The sequence below is a fragment of the Nuphar pumila genome, chromosome 8 (genome assembly GCF_984573655.1).
Source record: "Nuphar pumila chromosome 8, dmNupPumi1.hap1.1, whole genome shotgun sequence".
In the NCBI taxonomy this organism is placed as follows: domain Eukaryota; kingdom Viridiplantae; phylum Streptophyta; class Magnoliopsida; order Nymphaeales; family Nymphaeaceae; genus Nuphar; species Nuphar pumila.
In genome coordinates, this window is record NC_143256.1 from 13,593,794 (window position 1) to 13,619,123 (window position 25,330).

General features: G+C 36.4%; 1 protein-coding gene across 1 annotated transcript in view; it reads right to left on the minus strand.

The window, feature by feature from the left end:
- The window catches only part of LOC149829644 (actin-interacting protein 1-2-like), a 44,988-nt gene that overhangs the window by 7,973 nt on the left and 11,685 nt on the right, over positions 1–25,330 (minus strand). The window contains exons 2-4 of the mRNA XM_090016059.1: positions 23,584–23,745; positions 19,353–19,536; positions 7,334–7,756 (exon numbers count right to left, since the gene is read on the minus strand). Coding sequence (XP_089872185.1) covers positions 7,334–7,756; positions 19,353–19,536; positions 23,584–23,745 — 769 coding nt within the window. The remainder of the gene's footprint in view (positions 1–7,333; positions 7,757–19,352; positions 19,537–23,583; positions 23,746–25,330) is intronic.

Below are 25,330 nucleotides of genomic sequence, written 5' to 3' on the forward strand. Positions count from 1 at the left end.
GCCCAGTCCTAGCCCAGCTCAGCCCTGACTGCAGCAAATAGTTTGATTTGTCCATATAAAATAGATTTTTATTAATAATTGTAGCCATTTTTTATTTTATCTCAATTTTTTTTTTCGGGGGCGCTGCCTCCGAGCCCCCGACTATCACGCCATTTTTTTTTTGCTACACCCCTGTTTGCCCATCCCCCACGTCAATCCTAGCTACGCCACTGGTTTGTATCATACGAGTTTTTCTCACCCACATATAGGGCAGTTATTACATTAATTCACTCATATGAAGAACCATCCACATATTTTCAAGCAAAAAATGATATCAAATGGATAGAAGCCATGAAAGCTGAATTAGATGCACTTGAAAAGGCTTCTACATGGAATATTCAAGATCTTCCTTCAGGGAAGAAAACTATAGGATGTCGATGGGTTTATAAAATTAAAACCAAGAGTGATGGTACTCTTGAAAGATATAAAGCCCGTTTAGTAGCCAAAGGTTATGCCCAAGAATATGGGATTGATTATGAAGAAACCTTTGCTCCGATGGCTCGTATGACTACTGTCCGAACCTTAATTGCCTTAGCTTCTATCAAAAAATGGTCTATTTTTCAAATGGATGTCAAAAATGTTTTTTTAAATGGAAAGCTAGTTGAAGAAGTATACATGGAACCCCCTCCTGGTCTAAGTATTCCTAAGGGTAAAGTCCTTCGCTTAGAAAAAACTCTTTACGGACTTAAACAAGCACCAAAAGCTTGGTATGATAGGTTTAGTCGTGTTATGATTGATATTGGTTTTCAATTTTGTTTAACTGACACTGCTTTGTTTATTAAGAATTCTGATGCAGGGATCATTGTGCTTCTTCTCTATGTGGATGATATGATCATCACCGGAAGCGATAAACAGGGAGTTGAAACAATCAAAACACTTCTTAAATCTCATTTTGAAATGACTGATTTGGGCTTGTTGAGATACTTTTTAGGCATTGAAGTTGCTTATTCTCCTAGAGGATATTTATTATCTCAGACTAAATTTGCTTTTGATATTGTTTTCAGGTCTGGTATTACTGATGATAAGAAAGTTGACACTCCAGAAGTTGTTAATGTTAAAATGAAGATTGATGATGGAGAACTTCTTGCAGACCCTACTCCTTATAGACAGCTTGTCGGGGCACTTTCCTATCTATCCATTACCAGACCAGATATAGCACATGTTGTTCATACAGCAAGTCAATTTCAACATGCTCCTACTTCTGTTCATATGGGAGCAGTCATGCGTATTATCATATACATCAAGTCCTCTCTTTCACAAGGACTTTTCTTATCTTCCTCCTCTTCTCTTGATTTAATTGCATATACTGATGCTGATTGGGGAGGTGATCCCAATAACAGACACTCAACCACTGGCTTTTGTGTCTTTTTAGGGGAATCATTGATCTCGTGGAGGTGTAAAAAGCAGCAGAAGGTATCTCTCTCATCCACCGAAGCTGAATACAGAGCCATGGCAACCACGACCATGGAAGTAGTTTGGCTCCGACGATTGCTTGCTGACATGGGAGCTGAAGCAACAAAGGCTTCACAAATGTGTTGTGACAACAAAAGTGCGATCTACATTGCCAGTAACAGAACATTCCACGAACGCACCAAACACATCGAAATGGATTGTCACTACGTCAGAGAGGAATATCTACACGGGATAATTGATCTGCCATATGTCACTTCAGAATATCAGTTAGCAGACTTCTTTACAAAGCCTCTCGCTGCTCCCCGATTTCACTTTCTCTTAGACAAACTTTCGCTCATTGTACCGTAAGTTTGAGGGGGAGTGTTAAAATGTAAAACTGTACACATATGTATATATAATAATATTATATTATTATTATATATATATATATAAATACATTTTTCATTTCTTTCTTTTCTGTATTTTTTTTCCTTTATTTTTATTTTTTGTCTTTATGTCATCTAGTTCAGTTTGAACTAGAATGACTGTTGCTAGTCAAGTCCTGTCCAGACTTTACTAGCAATAGAGCTGTTGGACTGACACATTCCAACAGCTCTAAATAGAGTTGTTGGACTGTGTCCAACAGCTCTATTGAGTCCTCTTTCAGCTGTGTATATAAAGGGGTGCAGCCCCTCTTGTATTTCATTCCAATGCTTCTTAAGCAATTGGTTTTTCATATCAATAAATAATACATTTTTGTTTTTATTTTGTTTCCGGTTATACCCTTTTTAAGGGTTATGCTTTAGTGTCATTCTTGACACTTGCCCTTGTTAATCTAAGCTCGTGTTTCGAAGATCCCCATTTCATTTCATGCTCAACAATGCAATTATGGCATCGACTGGTTCAGACATATTCTCAAGTTTCTCAGGCCAGAGTATTATTTTTAAAGAAAGAGTTTCAAATGCTAAGAAAGGACTCCATGACTATTATGGAGTATTTGAACAAAATGAAGACTATTACAGATCAATTGGCCATTGTGGGATGCCCTGTTAGTGACAAAGATATGGTGCGACAAACTTTGAGTAGGCTGGGGTCGGACTATCATATGATGGTTACTTCCTTATTGTGTTTGCCAGATTTACCTACATTTGAAGATCTTCGTGTCAAGCTTTTACAGTATGAGATGACGTTGAAAGGATTTTCTGAAGATACTCATGCTCATGTTGGAGCACACAATGTTCTTGCCACAGGAGTTGCCTATGGGCGAGGACGTGGTAGGTATGATTTTCGAGACAAATGGGGTCAAGAAAGAAATGGACAAGGAAGTCGTGGAATACTACCTACACCCAATGTTCCTCCCAATGGGCAAAGGCAAAGGACAATACCTACCTGCTTTCTCTGCAACAAAAAGGGACACATAAAGGCAAATTGCTGGTTTAACCCGCAAAATAGAGGAAAGCAATTGGAGACAAGAAAGGGAACAGATACATTGAAAAATAGTGGAGAAGTCAAAGAGTTACTATTATTTGCCTTGGCTGAATTGAATATCAAACAGAATAATCAAGGTACTTGGTATGTTGATTCGGGTGCAGCCACTCATGTCACTGGTGATGCTGGTAAGCTCCTAAATCTTGTTTCTTATGTTGGTAGAAATAGTATAGTCACTGGAGATGGGTCTCACCACCATATTTCGCACATTGAAAATTTTGTAATCCCCATGTCCAACTATTCTCTTGCACTTTCAAATGTCATTCATGCTCCTAATATCAAGAAAAATATTGTTTCTGTCTCTAAACTTGTAGATGGCATTAATGCTTCAGTTGAGTTTACTCCTTTTTCTGTTTGTGTTAAGGACCTTCAAACGAGAGAAACATTCACTGAAGGAAAACGTCAAGGAAATATGTACGTGTTCCAAGAGAATCCTTCCTCTCGTGTTCAACCTGTTGATTCCATCTTGAAGCTCACATCATCATCTTCAGTTTCTACTGAGAGTGTTTTTAATCTTTCTGAATGTATTGAGTCGAATCTTTGGCATGGTCGTCTGGGTCATTGTAGTAGTCGCTTTATTGATAAGCTTGTTTCAAGTAGTCTTATTCCCAAGTCAAGTCTAGACTTAAGTGTCGATAATAAAAAGTGTTCTAGTTGTCTTCAGTGTAAGAGTCATGTTCTTCCTTTTCATTCCATTAATAAAAGAGCTTCAAGACCATTTGAAATTATATGTTCTGATGTTTGGGGCCCGGCTCCAGTTCCTTCCATGTATGGCACTAGATATTATCTCATATTTGTTGACAGTTATTCTCGATATACATGGATCTTCTTTATGAAAAGTAAATCTAAAACCTTCAAGTTATTTCAGAATTTTCATTCTTTTGTTCAAAACCAATTCTCTCAGAATATTATTTGTTTCCAATGTGATGGAGGGGGTGAATTCTCTTCAAATGACTTCATAAATTTCCTCCAAACAAATGGAATAAGTAGATATGTGTCTTGCCCTCACACACCTCAACAGAATGGGATTACTCAACGGAAGCATTGTTATATTGTCAAGAGTGCAATGAGCATGATGCATGATAGTAACCTTCCAGTTACCTTCTGGGCAAAGGCTTTTCACACAACTGTCTATGTCATAAATTGATTGCCTATGAACATCTTAGAGAACAAATCACCCTATTTCTCTTTGCATGGTGTGCATCCAAATTATCACGATTTGCATGTATTCGGGTGTATGTTATGTTCATGTTGACAGTTCAATGCGGCACAAGTTTCAGGATAAGGCCTTAAAGTGCAGATTTGTGGGGTATGCTGATGATTACAAAGGCTACAAATGCTATGATCCCGTGAGCAAGCGCATAAAAATATCCAGAAATGTTGTGTTTGACGAATCAAATTTTGGTCATAATGCTAGCACTCCTCCTGAAATTGAAGTTTATCACCCTTGGTTGAACTCAGATCTCTTTTCTAGTATTGATAATGTATGTTCTTCTTAATGTAATCAAAGAGACTAGGGAAACGTATCTACTGTTGCGCAAAGAACTCAAGAAAGTGTAACGTCTGAATCACTATTGGCCCCCGAAAGGTATAAAGGCATTGGTTACTCTCGACGTGAGAAGGAGATACCTCCCAACTTTAATCAGGAGCATAATTCTCCTTATGTTTCCACTCAATCACTTGCTCACAGAAGGTCTACCCGACCTCGGCATCCTATTGATAGGTGGGTCAGTTATGAGAACTTCACGATGGATTTTCAACTTTTCTTAACCTCTTTGGGCAAGGAAGATCAACCGACAACATTTTATCAAGCAATAAATTCTAAGAGATGAATTGAAGCTATGAACAACGAAATGGCGGCTCTTCATGAGTCTGGCACTTGGGATATTGTTCCCAGACCACATAATCGGAATGTGGTTGGGTCAAAATGGGTCTATAAGATAAAGTATAAGCTAGATGGTGCTATCGAGCGATATAAGGCAAGGCTGGTTGCCAAAGGATTCACACAGGAGCAAGGACAAGACTATGATGAGACCTTTATTCTAGTTGTGAAAATGGGAACTATCCGCATCATAGTATCATTGGCTGTTGAGCACCAGTGGACTCTCAACCAATTGGATGTGAAGAATGCGTTTCTACATGGAACTCCGAAGGAAGAAGTATACATGGAGCAGCCCACTGGGTATGCAAAAGGGAACTCTAAAGAATACGTGTGCAGGTTAAAGATAGCTATATATGGTCTAAAGCAGGCATCTCGATCTTGGTTTGACAGTTTCGCCCTTGAAGTAGAAAAATATGGGTTTAGTCGGTCTCTTCTTGACCATTCTCTTTTCATATTTAAATGCAAAGATATAATTACCCTGTTATTGATATATGTTGATGACATTATCATTACAGGTAACTCTAATGAACATATCGAACAGGTTAAAGAACTTTTGAATCATAAATTCAAGATGAAGGATCTTGGTAAACTGCGATACTTTCTTGGAGTAGAAGTTGACAGGACTCCTTAAGGCATGACGCTTACTCAGCATAAGTATACCATTGATGTTCTTAGCAAGGCAGGTATGACAGATTGTAAGCCCCTCAGCACACCCAATGTACTTCATCAGAAACTCAGTTGCTAAGATGGAGATTTGTACGAGGATCCTACAGGATATCGCAGGATAGTAGGAATGCTTCAATATCTTACCTTCACTCGGCCTGACATTGTCTATTCTGTCAATCAGGTATCTCAGTTCATGCATGAACCACATATTGAGCATATGAAAACCGTTAAACGCATTCTTCGATATTTGAAGGGTACTATTGGAGATGGTCTTCTGTACAGAAAGAGTATGCCTGGTCATCACATGCATGAACTCCTTACTTACACAGATGTAGATTGGGCAGGAGATCCAGATGAACGTAGGTCTGTCTCAGGATACTGCGTTTTCATTGGGCTAAATCTTGTCTCCTGGAGCAGTAGAAAACAAAAAGCCATAGCCAGGTCGAGCACAGAAGATGAATATAGATCAATGTCAGCTACTACAGCCGAAGTAACATGGATCAGACACCTGTTGACAGAAGAGAATCGATTTCTAAAAGTATTCTCTTGTGTGACAATCAAAGTGCTATCAACATGTCATTCAATCCTATCTACCACAGTCGTGCCAAACATATTGAAATTGATCAACATTTTGTAAGACAAAAGGTTGAAGAGAAGGAAACTGAACCAGAATACGTGCGGACTGCTGATCAAGTTGTTGACTTGTTTACAAAAGGACTTATCAAGGACAGATTTTGGATGTTCATGGTCCAAAACCATGTACAACTGGAGGGGGGGTGAAAAGATAATGTCATTTAGTATAAGGTCTGGAACTCAGAATCCAGACCCAATTCCTTTCATTTTAAACACATGCTCATTAATGTTTCATTAATGGCATGCTGTAATTTTATCATAACATGTAATGGGTATTTTCATACCCTAGCTATTGTATTTGTGTGTATTTAATCAGAGAAGCAAAAATGAATACCCTGATTAGGGATTTTTGCTGCAGCCACGTTCTCTCTCCCCATGTTGTGCTGTTGCTTGTAGATGAAGAAAGGAACCCATGATTTCTATCAAGGCGGGTCGACCCGTTTATTAAACGGGTTAGTTTAAGCCCAACCTGAACCCGCCTAAAAGGCGGGTTGGCGGGTCGGGTTGGGAGGTCGTGTCAGGTTTTGCCACCCCTAATCTCAATATTTGTCATATTTTATAACAAAATCTTTGCAGTTTGTAGTTCTACTTTTAAAGGCAGTGACATTTTTTATTGATAAAAATATAATTTACAATCAAGCTCCTTTACCACCGGAGAAAATTATTAACACTATCACAATTCACTATACATGGAGTTCACAAAACTATACTAGTCATCAATAACTTCACTTTTCATATTCTTTATATATTTTATATTTTTCACTCCATTGTTCTCTAAAATGCCAAAATTACTTCTGTAATATCACATAAGGGCATTTTGTGAAGCACATTCTTGTACCATTTCTATATTGAGGGATCTAACATTTCTCCATCAACGCAAGATTTCATTTTCTTGTTATTCAATTGCAATGAACATCTAGTCAGTCTTTTCCCTCAAGACATGTTTTATTTAGAACACAAGATCTTGTTGGCTTACTATGCCTGACTCAACATTGAGTAGTAATTTTAGCTAGTGTGTAAATTGCCTACCCCATCAAGGTGCAAGATTGAATTGAAATATATTCATTTCAGTGATCATATTGGATAATAGAAAGACACATCATCATGTTCTCCAGCCTAGTTGCAATCATAAGTCATCAAGAAAATCAGCTTCAAAAAGATGGTGCAAGCACACAAACCACAAGATATAAAAATAAAGGCAACTACTACATGTACATGAAGAAATGGTGCTACCTTGTTATCAAAGGCAAATGTGGTGAGCTCTCCTTCCACCACTGCAAAACATTTAATTTGAGAGTTCTCCCTTCTCTGTAACCTTCCTGCACATCCAACTCCTTGCATCCATCGGACAATCACCCCATCATAACTGCTAGATAGAATAATATTCTGGCTGCCTTCAGAGGTGACTGCCAAACCAGTGACGCTCTTCATGTGCCCAGAAAATGATACTGGCATCTTTTCTAGGTCATTGGCTGAATATATACTAATAGTGCCACCAAGGGAAACAGTGACAAGATGATTATTCTGCCACAGGCAACCAACTAGCATTCCATCCAGTCCAGAATCAGATGAAGTAAGTGTCTTCTTCACCTTACCGTTTCCATTTTCATCAATCTCCCACACTTTTGCAGTTTTATCTGCAGACACTGTTAGCACCTGAAACAGCAAGATAAGCTTTCGCAGTAAGATATGAGAGTTGGCTACTAGAGAAATAAATATATAAAACAAAGAATGAATAGGTATCTTTCTGTTGAGTCACACCAAAAGAAAAAATCATAATCAGCAAGTGCATTCTCTTTGAAGACCTAAAAATAAGAAAAAACAATGTATCAAATATTGCATTAACACTTTCCTTTAATCCACCTGTAAAATTGTAACAGGCAATTCAGTCAAAACCAGAAATCCAGCAGTAGCCGATGTGATTCGAAGCTAACAAGGAAAATGAAGGGCTTTTCACCATCTCTATTTCTCATAGTGACATAATCACTTCAACAGATTAAGTTTGCAAACTAAAGGCTATTAAGATACAGCATACAATGCAAACTACTTGTCTTAGATGTTCAAATGATATAACCCAAATATTGTTAAGATATATATATATATACATATATATATACTTGTATATATATTATATACTTTAAAGTTAAGTCAACTGTGGTTGACTTAGACTAGTTGTTGGACTGCTGGTCCAACGGCTAGAAATCTAGCCATTGGACTAGGTCCAACAGCTAGTCAAACTAATGTGGACTCCCTTTTTCTCTCCTTTAATCTCTTTTCTTCCTCCGTTTCTCTATAAATATGGGTGCCTTTGTAAGGTAAGAGAGTGATGGGTGGTTTTAAGCTTCTTGTGTGTTTTTGAGTGTATTGTAATGATGATTAAAATGTATTTTTCTTTGTATTTTTAATGTTCTTTATTAATGAAGTTATTCATTCACATTCTATTGTGTTTTATTTTAGTTATTATGTTTTTATCCAAATGCATTGTGTTTTTATTCTTGGAGTTCATTATAGAGTGCATTGAGGTCCATGCCATTTTGTGACATGGTATCAGAGCAAGGCATCATGGTCTTGAAAAAGATTCGTATTAATGAATAGCATGGATTCAAGGATTTTGCATTCCGGTATGTATCTTTAGCTTTTCTATCTTCATATGTATGGTAGGTGTTTTGAAAGGGTTATATTAAAAATGAATGTCTTCTTTTGAAATTAGAATATGTAGAAATTGTTAGAAGTCAAGCACCTTCGACCAGATCTTCATCCACAGCAGAAGAGAAAGAGATTTGCAAGAAGGAGAGGCGGCAATGACTGACACGATTCTCAATGAGAGGTTGTGCCCTATATTCAATGTTATATATATGATACAAGTTGGATTGGGTCTGTCAACCCAGACCCGATAATACCAACCATGTAAATACAATACAAAAGAATCATTTTGGGTCTAGAACTAGACCTGTACACTACATTCTCAATACCCTCCTTCAAGTTGTGCATGGTTTTGCAACATGGACAACTTGTTCTTCAAGAACCAAAAACGCATATTGGTACGGCCCTTAGTGAACAAATCTGCCACTTGGTCAGCCGTAGGAACATAAGTAGGTGCAACTTCTCTATCTTCAATCTTTTGCCGAATGAAGTATTGATCAATCTCTATATGCTTTGTGCGACTATGGTGAATAGGATTAAAAGCAATTTGTATGACACCTTGATTATCGCGCAAGAGAGTGGTGGGTAGCATAGATTCTCCAACTTCAGTCAAAAGATGTCTCAGCCATGTGGCCTTTATTGTAGCAGCCACCATAGATCGATACTCAGCTTCAATACTAGATCGTGCAAATGCACGTTGTTTCTTGTTACTCTACGCCATCAAGTTCCCATCAAGAAAAGCACAATATCCAGAAACCGACTGCCTGTCATCTGGAACTCCAGCCCAATCTGCATTTGTGTATACATCCAGTCGATGTTGCTCCCCTTTAGTCTTGGATTGATGATAAACTAGACCATCTCCAAGAGTTCCTTTTAAATATCGAAGGATTCTCTTGACAACATTCATATGCTTTGTTCGTGGGTCATGCATGAATTGTGAAACTTGATTCACTGCATACACAATGTCTGGTCTAGTGAAGGTGAGATATTGGAACATACCCACAAGACTCCGATATTTCTTGGAATCTTCATATGCTTCCCCATCCCGGGATCCGAGTTTATGATTAAGGACACTAGGGGTGGATAGAGGTTTATAATCCTTCATGCCTGCCTTATCCAACAAATCCAAAGTATATTTGTGTTGGGTTAGTGAAGTGTTTCATCCTGTCGATCCACCTCAACCCCTAAGAAATAACGCAAAACCCCCAAATCTTTCATCTTAAACTGTCGACTCAATAAGATCTTGGTAGCTTCTATGTGTTCATCGGAGTTCCCAGTAATAATAATATCATCCACATATATAAGAATTAAGGTGCGTACCTGACAATCTCGAAAAATAAAAAGCGAATGATCAAGATGAGATCGAACCCATGTCTCTGAACTTCAATAGAGAAACTATCAAACCATGAGCGGGAGGCCTGCTTTAGCCCATAGATGGCTCTTCGTAGCTTGCAAACATGCGTGTTGGGGCTATGTTTGGTATAACTAGAGGGTTGCTCCATATACACCTCTTCCTTGAGAGTGCCATGCAAAAAATACATTTTTGACATCAAGTTGACTTAGAGTCCATCCATACTGAACTGACAAGGACAGAACTAATCGAATAGTTTCCATCTTGATCACAGAACTAAATGTTTTGGCATAATCTTGCCCGTATTCTTGAGTGAACCCTTTCGCTACTAGCCTCACCTTATAGCGTTCAATGGATTCATCGAGTTTATACTTGATTTTATAGACCTATTTAGATCCTACAACATTCTTGTTCGATGATCTAGGAACAATCTCCCAAGTCCCACACTCATGTAAAGCTTTCATTTCCTCATTCATGACCTCAACCCATTTGATTGACATAGATGCTTGTGAGAAACTGATAGGTTCATCATGCTTTTCAATCTGGGAGATGAACAGTTGTAAGTCTGTAGAGAAGTTGTCATAACTTACCCATCTTTCAATAGGATGGTGAATCCTCTCAAGCCTCCTGGGTTGCACAATAGGTCGTTGAACTTTGTCTTTGTTTCACTGCACATAGGTAATCCCTTAAAACTTTGTAACATCTGAAATGACAGGCATAGTAATATCTTGTGTGTTTGTCGACATTTCCTTTTCTGGGTGTACAACTGTACTATTTTGTTCTGCAGATAGTGTATGACATGAGGGTACGTCATGCATCACCATTTGATCAAGCACCTCAGCAACAAGCCATGGCTGATAACTTTTAGCATCCTTACAGTGTCCCTCTGTACTTCCTGAATCATCAGTATGAGTCTCGTCAAACACGACATTCCATGAAACTCTGATGCAACTGGTAGTGGAGTCATAGCAGTGATATCCTCTATATTGATCAACATATCCAACAAACCTACACCTGCATGCATTTTTCTGAAACTTATCACGTTAAGAACTGTCAATATGAACATAGCATATGCAGCCAAACACTCGCAACTCATTATAGTCAGGATGAACCCCAAATAGTGTAAATAGCGTAAAATAAGGGGATTGATCTGCTAACAATTTCATTGGCAGTCGATTTATGACATAGACAGCTGAATGAAAAACTTTCATCCACAAGTTTAAAGGAATGTGAGTGTTATGCAACATACTCAGCGCACTCTCTACAATGTGCCAATATTTTCTTTCAGCCGCACCATTTTGTTGTGGTGTGTGTGGACAAGATATTCGACGACCTATTCCATTATCTTAGAGAAATTCAGTAAATTCTTTTGATAAGTACTCTCATCCACCGTCACAATGAAAATATTGAATTTTAGTTGAAAATTGATTACAAACTAAAGCACAGAATGAGCAAAAAAGCTTGAAAACTTCAAATTTATATTTGATAAAATAAATACAGGTGTATCTAGAGTAACTATCAATGAAAGTAATGTAATAATGATTGCCCAATAAAGAAGACTGTGGGGCATGTCTCCAGACATCAGAATAGACAATTTCAAAAAGCACAAAATCTCTTTGATTTATTGAATGAAATGGAAGAACATGACTTTTACATAATTGACAACGGAAACAAAGAAGAAAATCAGCCTCGACATTCAAACTAGACTGCGGAACAAGTCCACTAGACACAAGCTTCTCAATAAATGAATGATTACAATGACTAAGACGACGATGCCAAATCTCTGGCTTATTACATTGAGATAGACTAAAACAAACTTTGAATGACACTGGACGAACTGGTTGTGAATTTATTGATGTATCATGAACTAGAAAAGACTCCTTGAAGACATACATGTTTCCCTGTCGTTCTCCTTCAACGAGTGTCTTCTTCGTGAGAAGATCCTTGACACATACAGAAAGAGTAAATTCGACAAAAGAATTAGTATCATCGACAAGTTTAGAAACAGAAACAATGTTTTTAACAATACTAGGAGAATGGTAAACATCAGATAAAGGTAATGAGGAATTGGGGAGTAGAAGGAAAATATTTCCAACATGAGAGATAGGATGAAGAACACCATCTCCAGTTTTAATAAATCTTACCAATATCACATGTCACATGTGCAGCAGCCCGGAGTTAATGTACCAAGTCTCCTACTCAGTTTGCTTGAAGCTCAATTCTGAAAGAGCGAAAATCAAAAGATTCTTCACATTTTTCTTTTCATCTCCTTTACGGTCGTCTCCTGCTTGTCCCCTAGTAGAAGGCCCAGCACCATTAAACTTGCCTTTGTTTTGCGGATTATGCCAGCAATTTGCTTTAATGTGCTCCATTTTATTACACTGAAAACATGTCGGGATGTTTATAGGGTTCCCTGGATACAAGTTAGGTGACATGTAGGGTATGGGAAAAAGCCCACGGCCTCCTTGATTACCTCTTCTATGTCCACGCCCGCCTCAAAAGCCCCCACGTCCTCGCCCTAATACTACTAATGTGACAAGTACCTCATGGTTGTTGGAATTCAGGGTCATCTTCTCGCCCCTAATGGTAACCTCATATTGTAGTAGCTTAGTCCGTAGATCTTCAAAACTGGGCAATGAAGGGAGGCATAGAAGAGAGGTGACTAACATGTGGTAGTCAGAACCCAGACCATTCAGTGCCTGTTGAACCTTTTCTTTGTTAAGAATTACGCAACCCACCATGGCTAGTTGATATGTAATACTCTTGATTTTGTTCATGTATTATGTCACTGATAAACTCTATTTCTTCAAAAGCTGAAATTCTCTCTTTAAATGCAAAATCCTAGCTTATGAAATCTGTGAATAAGTCTGCGCCAATATTTGCCACAACTCTCTGGCTGAACATTCATCTAGGATGGCCACTAATATCTCATGAGAAAGCATAGAGGTAATGTAAGCCACAACTGCCTGATCTTTTCTTCTTCATGTTACAAATTTTGAATTATGAATCAATTTGTTGGAAACCTCCCCTTTATCATCTCGCTCTTCTTGCAGGACGAATTCTAGTGGTGCATGGATCGTTCCATCAAGATATCCAGACTCTTAATAAAAGGAAAACTTTGTCGCTTCCAGGTCAAGTAGTTATATGAGTTGTCCAAGGAAACTGGAAGGGAGAATCCATGTGAAAGGACAACAAAAGAACACTCTGACCAGCAGTTTGATTTACCAGCAATGTAAATCTGGTTTTTTTTCTTTTTGCTACGAAAATAATATTGCAGGGAAACAAATAATCAGTAGAACACGACAAATTAATGATCTGAATTTTTTTTTTGTATGGACCGAAACTTTGATTTGGTTTTGGAGAATAAGATTTGACTTGAAAGACAAAAGAGAGATCTAAGTTTAAATGGAAACACAAATCTGATCTGATACGATCAGATTTGATTTAACGCTGCTGAAGGGAAGAATCAATATGCCATGGCCAGATCTAATTTAGTCTGGCTTGGAACGAAAACACTAGATCTGGAACGATCCGATCCAGCATCAAAGAGGAAAAAAAATAATCAAGATTTAAGAAAACAGATCTGGTTTGACGTGACCAGACTGTTTGACGTGAACAGATTCAGTTTTAAGAGATCGAAAACTTAGAGAGGAAGAAAGATGTTTAAAAATTTTAAGAAAGAGATTTTTAACCCAATATGATAAGATCAATTTTCAGGACAGAAGGAGAATAGAATCTGATCTGATAAGATCAGATCTTGGATCAAAGAAAGGAAGAAGAGAACTCGACCTAGTATTTACTTCTCAGCCTGCTCTGATACCATGTTAGAAGTCACGCACCTTCGACCAGATCTTCATCCACAGCAGAAGAGAAAGGGATTTGCAAGAAGGAGAGGCAGCAATGACTGGCACGATTCTCAATGAGAGGTTGTGCCCTATATTCAATGTAATATATATGATACAAGTTGGATCGGGTCTGTCAACCCAGACCCGATAACACCAACCATGTAAATACAATACAAAAGAATCATTTTGGGTCTAGAACCAGACCCGTACCCTACATTCTCAATAGAAATTATTGTCTTTTAATATATTTTTTAGATTATGGATATGTATATTGAAAAAATTATATTTTGCGAAAATATGTGGTTTCTTAAAATCTTATGTGTTTCATGTTTTGCAAAATATTAATTTTTTACATTTTTTTTTGTGTCTCTTAATGTATGTATTTACATAGATTATCTTTGGGATTTTTAATATATAGTGATGTTTCTTTGGTGATTCTAACTATGTGACCATGCATGATTTTAATTATGTAGCCTTTGTGATTATTATTGGATGGCATAAGCATGATTTGTCATCATGAACTCGAATGCATATTTTAATTTCTCTATTATGCATTATATTTTTTAGTGGGTTCTTGTGTATGCTTCTTGAGCATTTTATGAATAAAACTTATATTTTTTAAAAGACTCTTGTATGATTGTTGCTTAGCCCTTAGTAGTTTTATGTGCTTTTTGGTAGCTTAGTGACTTGAGTGTTTGTGCACTTTTGTAACCCTTAGTGGTTTCTTTCTTGTGCATTGATACTTCATTGCATGTTTCTTAAAGATTTTATATTTGTTACATTGTGATAAAATTCTTTGTATGATATATATGAGTTCATGGTTGTTGATAGTTATATAGCTCTTTGTGAATCTCTATATGTTTGTCATCAATTGTCTAATAGTAGACTAATGATTTAGATCTAGCTTCTTAGAAGCTTTTCTTTAATAAAATCATATACTTTTGTCTTTTTATTGAGATTTATTGGATCTTTTGTATATGATGTGCCTTAGTGCACTTGTTTCTTGATTGGTGGATTCATGATTCCATTATCTTTTGAAAGATACTCTAACATCATAATTTCATCACATCTATGTAGATTATTTATATTGGGCATGATTCTTGTCCATTATTTGCTTGTCAAAGTTTGTAAAATTTGTCATGAGACATCTTGTGTTGGAAGTGATTGCATCAATTGACATATTGTTGTGCATATGATTGAACTATATTCATTCTAAGTCTTCATCTACCTTTATTGGATTTGATTTAAAACTTTGTTTTTTCAAATCGGTACTTTTATATATGAACTCACTTATTTGAAAATCAATTTCCGTGAGTATTTTTTGCCTTCTTTTGGCATTGTTTTTTGTCCATCATAGATTTTTCTAGGATGCGCCATTTATTTTTTGCCTTGTTGTTGGGTCAGAGTTAGCCGTTGAGGTGAGTTATGTGTGCACCTCATGTCATCTTACTAGTCTAGATTCCCAAAGGTTATGAGTGATGTGTTGTCACTTGTCTTGGGTTTGATTGGTATCTACATCCATGTTGCTTTTGTTGAACAAGAGATGCTTGTTGGGGTGAGTTGTGTGCACCTTGGTTTTCTTATCAGTATAGATTGTCGCCTTATAGTTTGGCTCTAATTGACGGTTGTTTGATCTCTAGTTCTATGAGTGTGTTATATCACTCATTTGTTTATTTGGACAATGTTATTATGAATACTTATAATTATGTTTATCTCTGATGGTTATCTATTTTGAAAATATGGTGTTTGAAAGATTGTTAAAATTGATACATTTATCCTTCTTGATGACATTAGTTTGTTTTTATTACAAGCTCTCTTACTTCGTGTCTTCTCCTATTATGTCTCTTATTTAAAAGATATTTTTGTGGTGAGTTATATGCACCCATTGGTTATTCACATTTTGTGTGTTTGTATTATACTCTTATTCTAGTAGCTGATGCACTTGAATATTGAGGTTTGTCTCTTATTTAAGTGTCATTTTACGTAGACAAGAAAGATTTGTTTGCAATGAGTTAGGTGCACCCATTGGTTATTCATACTTTTTGTGTGTTTGTATTATGCTCTTTTTCTAGTAGCTGAAACATTGAGGTTTGTCTCTTATTTAAGTGTTATTTTATATAGATGAGATGTTCACACTTTTTGTGTGTTTGTTAAGCTCATAAGTGGCATTGTCATTGATCTCTTGTTCTAGCAGCTATTACACTTGAATTTTGAGGTTTGAAGGTCAAGCGAGGTAAATTGCTTATGGTGGTCGAACTATTGTGAAGGTTTGCAAAATATCATTTCTTGATATTTGTGGGATTTTCAAATCTCTCCACAAAATTTCTAAAAAAAATTCACTCATTTACCCTTGTCTGGGAAATGGTTATTGAAAATTCTTCATGCATTTTGCATTGAATATGTTTTAATTGCATGCTTAAAGATATTTTAAATGTGTTCCATGATTAGTTATCTTGGGTGATTTACATCATGATATGCCTTGGTTGCATAGGATGCAATATTTTGAGTGTATTTATAGATATTGTTTCTATTGTTGAGATTTAAATTGTTATTAATATTTGTCATTATTACAAAATATCTCTTGTTATGATTTGTACGTGGGATTTTGAACTTCCCCATTATTTCTGTTGTACATTTAATATGGCTACTTGTTTTGAAAAACCTTGCTTTATGAATATTTTTTGTGTGGGTTAAACTCTTTTGTGAGTTATTTATTCATGGTATTGATGTTGTTTGAAAATTCATATTTCATGCATTAATGTGCTTTTCGAGATAGATGTGTGTATTGACTTTCAATAATGCATGTTTTCATGAATGTTTAAAGTGATGAATGATTTATACGTTTATCTTTGAGATATTTTATGCATGCATCTCTTCTTTTGATAATATGCAATTGTGTTCTCTTATAAATCAAGAACTATGATTTCGTAAAATTATCTATTGAGGTGAGACTCTCAATGAATATTGTGTATAAAAATTTAATGACTTTCAAAATTGATGTTGAAAAATTTTCTTACTATTAAAAGATTTTGAAAATTATTAAAATGTCTTATTAAATATGTATTGTATTTTTGGCGTGTTTGGTCATTTATATATATATATATATATATATAGAGAGAGAGAGAGAGAGACAGAGAGATGGGTGTGTACGAAATGAAATATGCGAATGAAATGTGCTAAATGGGTTTTTCTGCTCTTTTGGTGTGGGTTTTTTTTTTTGCAGTTCTGACCCCATAAATGTGTTGGGCATGGTCAATTTACGAGGAATCCACACTTGGATCATGTGTTTTCGATAAAAAAAATGATATTTGGAGCCTAAAAATTAACAAAGATTTTGGAATGGTGATTTTTTAAACGTTATAAAAACCCGCTCATGTGTCAGAATCGAACACTTAAAGAGTTGAACCCTATAAAATCAAGTACATAGATCACATTTGTACGATTAGAATTTAAAAATAAAACAAAAAAACCCTGAAAAACTCATTTAGCATGTTTCATCTAGCATATTTTATTTAGCACGTACCCATTACTCTCTCTCTCTCTCTCTCTCTCTCTCTCTCTCTATATATATATATATATATATAGTTATTTTTAGTTGGATTGCTCCTTTTGCACTCTTTAAAATATTGGCATTATTGATGATTCTAGAGACCTTTCGAGCATATCAAGGAAGATCTAGAAGCTCCTTCAAGAATTTGTATTATAGAAGAACATGTCGATATCTTGTGTAATGGGATTCCTTTTGTAATTGCAAACTTATAGTGAGTCAATGTAAGTTTGAGCGGGGGCGTTAACATATATCATGGTTGCCAGTCGAGGAAGCAGGAGCAGGAAGCGTGGCACTTTCAAAATTTTAGGAAGCGAGAAACGTGAGACTACTTAAAAGCGAATCAAGAATCATCTTGGAAGCGACCTAGGAAGCGAACCGGAAGCGACCTACGAAGCGAGGGGGAAGCGAAAAAATAAAAATAAAAAAAAATGAAAAAAGGGAGGAAGCGCAGGAGAAGCGCGGGATAAGCAACGGGAAAGCACGCTTCTCAAAAAAAATGGTGCTTCCCAACACGTTTCGGAAGCACAACATTTCGTGCTTCCACTAGGCTAGGTGCTTTCGGTAACTCTGATATATATACTTTAAAGTTAAGTCAACTTTGGTTGACTTGGACTAGTTGTTTGACTTATGGTCTAATGGTTAGTGTGGTCTCCCTTTTTCTCTCCTTTAATCTCTCTCTTCTTCCTTCTTTTCTCTATAAATATGGGTGGGTGGGTGCCTTTGTAAGGTGAGGGAGTGATGAGTAGTTTTAGGCAGAGTTACTGGAAGCACCTAGCCTAGTGGGGAAGCATGTTTCGGAAGCGTAAAACGTCGCGCTTCCAAAACGCACTGAGAAGCGCCAATTTTTTTGAAAAGCGCATTTCCCATTTATGGGAAGCACGTTTCTCTTTTATGGGAAACATGCTTCCCATTTATAGGGAACACACTTCCCATTTATGGGAAGCACGCTTCTCCTTCGCTTTCCCTGCATTTCCTCCCTTTTTTGTATTTTTATTTTTATTTTATTTTTTGCTTCCCCCTCGCTTCCTAGGTCGCTTCCAGATTCGCTTCTGGTTCGCTTTCGAGACGATTCTTGATTCGCTTTTAAGTCGTCCCATGCTTCCCGCTTCCTAAAATTTTGAAAGTGCCACGCTTCCCGCTTCCACTTCACATATCGCTTCCCGCTTCCTCGACTAGCAACCATGGTTTTAGGCTTCTTGTGTGTTTTTTAGTGTATTGTAATGAGGATTAAAATGTATTTTTTTGTATTTTTACTGTTCTTTATTAATGAAGTTATTTACTCACATTCTATTGTGTTTCATTTTAGTTCTTATGTTTTTGTTCAAATGCATTATGTTTTGACCCTCGGAGTCCATTATGGAGGGTATTGGGATCCGTGCCATTTTGTGACAAATATAACCTCAACCAGGTTTATCCAACTGCACAGAAAATATGAAAGAATTTTCTATCAATACCAAAGTAAAGCAGACTAAAGCACACAATGAAACTTTGGATTAACACTTCCACTCACACCTGTAATACAGACAAGTACAGCCCCATCAGAACCAGTATGGTGCTGGAGACCATTAGAATATAGGTAAACCAGATTGTATAAAACTTATTCAACAGATAAATGAATGTGCTTCTTCGATCAACCAAAAAACAAAAAAGTAGAAGAAAAACTCTCCATTAGTCAGGCATTTGATTATATAAGTAACATTTAAATTTAATTGTGTTCCAATTAAAATGTTCATATTATCAATCTAAGAATCTGAAAAAGGAAAAAGTAGATATCATTCAATGTAGATATTTGCATCCTAAGTCCACCACTGGAAGTACAATTATTAATCAATAATGAAAATAGCATAGGAATATCATAAATACCGCTTTACTGTCAGGACTCCAACTAACAGCATAGATGCTACCATTGTGACCTTCAGCAGATAGCTCCCCAATCTTTTCTCCTGTCCTCCCATCATATAGTATACCTTTCTTATCTGAACTTACACTGATAAACCTGCTTCCATCAGGAGAAAACCTTACGCAATTGACAAAGTTGGAATGTTCCCTGCACTTCAAACAATAATTTTTCCTTTACATACTACCTCTGTTCGGTAAGACACAATCAAGAACATCTTCCTCAGCACATTATATTTTATTATGACCACAAGCCTACATTGCTACAATGCCATGAATGAGTTTTTTATCATTGACATAAAATTAAAATAATGACTACATTTCTCCTACAAGAAATTTTGAAAAAAAAAAAGAAAAAATACCAAGCACTCGATGTTAATTAATATGAACCCTAGAACATTTTTCCAGAAGTTTTGCATTGGACTCTGCAAATCAAGGACACGACTGTTGCTCCAAAATAAAGAGTATGCTTCAACAATTAATGGGGAAAGGCATCTTGTAAACAATGTAGCCAAATCACACCAATGCACAATATTTGATGGGCCAAACAAGCAATGCAAGGAAACTTGAATAAATGTTATGTTTTTGCGTTCTATCTTGAACCAAGAGGCTACCATGAATTAAAATCTTAGAAGGATGAAGACATCTAACACTCAATCCAATTGCATCGATCAGAAGATGGCAGGTTTAGTGGATACTTAAGGGAAGTTTTCCACTTTTTCATTTTTTCTGTTTTGGTTAGCTTAACTGGAGTGCAGACCAGTGAATTAATGAGGTAACAAAAATAAAGGGTTCATATACATCATGATGACCAGTTTAGAGGTTTATCCCAGGGTTACCAGAAGTACCATAGGACATGGGGAAGCATGCTTCTCCGAAGCGTATTTCGGAGGCGCGAAACGTGGCGCTTCCAAAATGTATCTTTTTTTCCTTTTTTTGTTTTTTCCTTTTTTTGTTTTTTCCTTTTTTCGCTTCCCCCTCACTTCCCCCTTCCGCTACCCGAATCGCTTCCCCAACTGGCAACTCTGGTTTATCCTTTGAAGTACAATATGTTATAAGGAAGCATTACATGAGAGTCAAAATTGATTGGCTAGTGAAGTCCTTTTTTGTATTCAAGACCCAATAGGTCAAAAGATATAGTTATGAAGGGCATTTTTGTAAACTGACTTAAATTACCTTTATAAGGGTCAATATGAGAGGGATAGGGCACGATTCCAGCCCCTATTCTCTTTCTCCCTTGTCTTTTCTCACTTCCTCTCTTTTCCTATATCTTCTTCTTCCTCCTCACTCACTCATTTCTCTCACCTTGTTTCACAGTTCGCACACACCACATATTCTTTCACACATCAAAGGAACATAATCATGTTACCATCAATCTGAAGATGGTATCAGACCAGATGAAGATATGAAGGGAAATTTTGAAGCATACATCAACCACAAAATGACAAGGGGATTCATGACCTGCCACATGGGAGCTCCAATCAGTTTTGGTTGCATTCATGCAGATAATATTTCAGAAGATTTTGGTTAGGGAGCTCCAAAATCCAAAATTCAGTTTTTAAACATTATAACAAAAAGTATTCTTAGGTATTTCCAAAAAATCTATGTAGTATAAACCTCCTTCTTTACAGCCTTCTCCAATCAGCTTCCCTGAGAGACGATCCAGCACTCATAAACCAATAGAAGAGAAAGAAACATTATACCAAAGGTCACATAATTAAGAGACAAATAAAAGATTTAGGCTTAACTTGGGAATATATCTAATTTTTTGAATAAAAAATCTCTTTAAAATATTTTCAAAATTTCTTATTCCCTTTATCTCAAGAGATATTCTATCAACAATAAAAAACATTTGACTCGCTTGAGTTATGACATCCAGATAAAATATCACAATTTAGTGTCATATGAAATGAGGCACATGAGCCAAGAAGCCAAAGAGACTTACTGGGATCAAAGATGCCAACAGAAGAGACCGTAGCTTCGGTTGGTGAAGCTCCTTTGAATAGAGGTTGAAGAGCTTCTACAATTTGAGTCAAGGACATGCTCTCAATAGTTGATTCTTGTGTAGCTTTGAATTCACTTGACTCTTGAGCAACGGAGGCTACCTTCTTCTCATAGGGTATCTTTAGTTTAGGACAATATATCTTGACATACCCCGGTTCACGACAATAATAGCAAATAATTTATTTTTTTTTCAAACTCATTGTCTTGCTTTCCATAGCTATCATTGTTTGGTCTCTTATAATGTGATAGTTATAATGTAGTAGTTGGTAAGCATGGACATGGTTTCTCAGCCTAGACACGGCTATGACCGAATTATCATCATCTTTAAATGTCTTTTTTTTAGTCTATTTTCTTTCATACTTAGCTCTTCAATAGAGAGAACTTCTCCTTTATGAAGAAAAGCCGATTTAGTAGACTCAAACTCCGGTCTTAGACCATTGATGAATTGATAGAAATGTTTCACATCAATTTGTCTTTGACGGAGTTCTATGTCTTTGGGATAATGTCATTGTGACTCAAGAAGAGCAAACTCATTCCAAAGGTCGAACAACTTACTAAAATATTCTCTAATACATTTTTCTCCTTGAATCATAGTGTGTACCTTGTCTTACAAGTTGCAAATGTGGGTAATATCTTTAAGACTATGTCACAGGGACTCTTCAACTAGGTGCCGCACTCACATCGCACCCGCACCCGATGCGATCAACCTGACCCTGGGTGCAGTCAATGCACCCAGGGTCATTTATGTCCAACTTTTTGCCGCATCCCCGCACCCAAGTTTTTTTAAAGTGTCGCACCCCTACCCCTGCACCTGCACCCATGTGACATAGATTTAAGAGAATACATTTTCTTAAGATAGTCTCATGCAAATATTTATTTGCATGTTCAAATTTAGCTAGACTCAAGCACTTCTTGATATCAAGACTACTAATGACCCAAGACATAATCTTGGCATGCCCCATTCTCCATTCTTTCCATTTTTTCTCATATGTGGCCATAGCCATAAAGATTCAAATAGAGATACATGTTTAAATTACTTTGAATAGAAAGCTAATCTAGTTTGATCTAATTTCAAATCTAACAAATATGTTAATCAAATCCTCAAACTGTATGAATCCATATGTATATATGAAACTTAAACCTTTATGAATGTGCAATTAGATTTTCTAGAGAAGCGTCATTTGTTAGTAGCCTTTTCCCTTATCGGTTAACTTACTCTTTTATCATTTATATATCCATAACCTATGTTAACTGTTAAGAAAAAGAAAGTTTGCCAAGCCCCTCATGTTCTTGTCATATTTTCTGCTTTTTGCCATTTTTATAACCTTCCAGCCTTAAACACAGAGGGAGAGAGACCTAAATTAGTAAGTGTTCCTGATGTGCTCAGACTAGATTCATAACTATATCGCTCTCATGAAGGGGGCTTGGCAGTTATAATGTATTTTGAAGCAATATTATCAAGATATGAACTGTGATCTGGAAACCAGCAGGGCCCATCCTCTAGGACAGAAAAGCTCTCTAGTTATGGCTTGAAAAATCTGTTTAGATTTTTGGTAGAAAAAGTGGTAGTCCTGTCCCTACAAGAACAAAGATCAATTATATTAAAACATTTACCTAGACGGTGCAGTTAATTTAAACCTGTGTTGGCCATTTTAGGAATAATAGTTTAAATGTTATCTTCAATACCCTGATATATTCCCCTTGGATGTTATTAGTTAATTCTCTTACTAGTTTTAAACAGACTACACATCAGATAAAGGGCAGGTATACATCTCCCTCACTAGAGCACATAATCCCTCATGTGCATTGCTTTTGGAAAATGTCATTCAAGCATGAAGATACTAGGAACACTTATTTATACCATGATTTTATATTCCATTGCAAGTTAAACGTTATAGTAATGTTTCAAGCCAGAGTGCACTCCTAAAGTTTGAGAATGGTCATTATTTACTTAAAAGCTAACACATCATATACTGAATAGCTATTAGAATTTCATTTGCTTCGACAGGCTAACATGTCACGCTTCAGTTCCTGCATTGGATCCTCATACCTTTACCAAAAAAGAAAGACAATGTACCAAAGGATTCTTCATACAAAACAATTATGTTAAAACAGCTGAACCTTTAGCAAATTTGCACTATCCTTGACCTAATATAGTATAAATCAATCTCTTAATACCATAAACAAGACTAACCTTTGTGACAGTTTGAACCTAAATGGTGGTCCCTCATAGAAATTCACCAAGTAATCTTCTCCACATGTAACAATACGAAAAGGTCTTGTAGGCTTGAATGCACAACTTAAGACACGTCTTGAATGACCGTCAAACTCACCAACAGTTGATCCTGAATCCCACCTACAAACAAAAACAAAAAATACAACAAAGAGAAGGAGATCACCATGACAAAGATGGATTAAACTATAAATTGTGCAAAGCACAAAATACAACCGAAACAAATTTAAATGTAAAATATCAAGGCAATCTCAATCAAACTTCACATATGGTAAATAATGCTAGAAAAAAAAAGATATTATCTCTATCATAAACAGAATGTCAATGATAGAAAGACAAAAAAATCACCCTTTCCTTACTCTTTGAGGTATCAAAAGAAAATGGAATTAGCAACATTATGCATGCTTGCTTTGTCATTTTTTAATTGTGTGCAAATGATTCAATTATAAATAATAAAAAAACTACATATTCTTGGTTAAGTAAATGTCATATTTACCTTTAGCACAGACCAAGATCCCAAAAAGGAGTAGCTGTTGCAACGAAATAGAACAAGTGTTGATGGTATGCCTGATAACTCTCCTAACTCTGGCAGGCTAGTGAAATGTAATCAACGTTAATAAACTTTTAGGTGGTGAAGCACCTTTGTGAGTTTTAAGAGGATGAGGTGTTTTCCAAATTATAGACCTGGTTCATGGTTCTATCGGTGAATGTTGCTAGAATTAGATCACATGGTGACATGTAATGTGACCAACACACTATGTTGTCGAAAGCGCTAGGTGGGGCTAGTTGGTGGACCTTCGAAAAGGCCTAGGCGGCCGACTAGGCAGGGCCTAGGCGGGCAAAAAAAATTAAGAACAAAATTTCTGTAGATTCCGCCTTTATATGTATTTTTGCACAGATCACGTCACTGAATTCAAATTTGCCTCATCCTTGCAAAATGCCCAATTCCATGTCGGATCCCCAGAGTTTCTAATTTTCCTTTTTGTTGAAGATTCTCTGCTAGGGTTGGAACAAGAGCCACTTGCACTTGCATTTAGAGGAGCCAATCCACAATCATCTGAAGAACTTGGGTTTGCATCTTCCATTGTTCTAATTAAACATTTCAAAACAAACAATTATTAATCAATAAAGTAGATAAACAAAACATACACAATATATATATATATATATATATAACAATATATAAACAATAGGCACGCCTTTGACAACATAGGGCAACACATAGATCAACTCAGGTTAGTCAGGACTATTATCCTTGTGTTTGATTAATTCATTGTCTTAGAGTTGGGCCTGTTTTTAAGCCATGCACAGGTATCAAACACATCAAATCCGCAGAAATAAGGAAGAAGCAGAAGAAAGAAAATAATTAAGATGGAATGGAGGAGCGAAGTCATGATCCCTTCTCTCTTTCTCAATGATGAGGGTAACACAATACTAATCGTCATTAGGGTTCTTTACAAACAAGTCATGCATTTGATGTGATATTACAAAGATACCACACTAGGCATCTCATTTAATCTCCATAGTTTTCTATTGTTACCAGTAAGCAATCGGTTTAACGTGAAATACCTATATGCCCCTTTACCATTGAACCAATTACTTCTTAACATGCTCCCCCAAGATACACATAGCATAGTATGTACAACTTGATCTTTAAATAATGGTGCCTTGCCCTTGACAATCCTTTAGTGAAATTATGATTTGATAA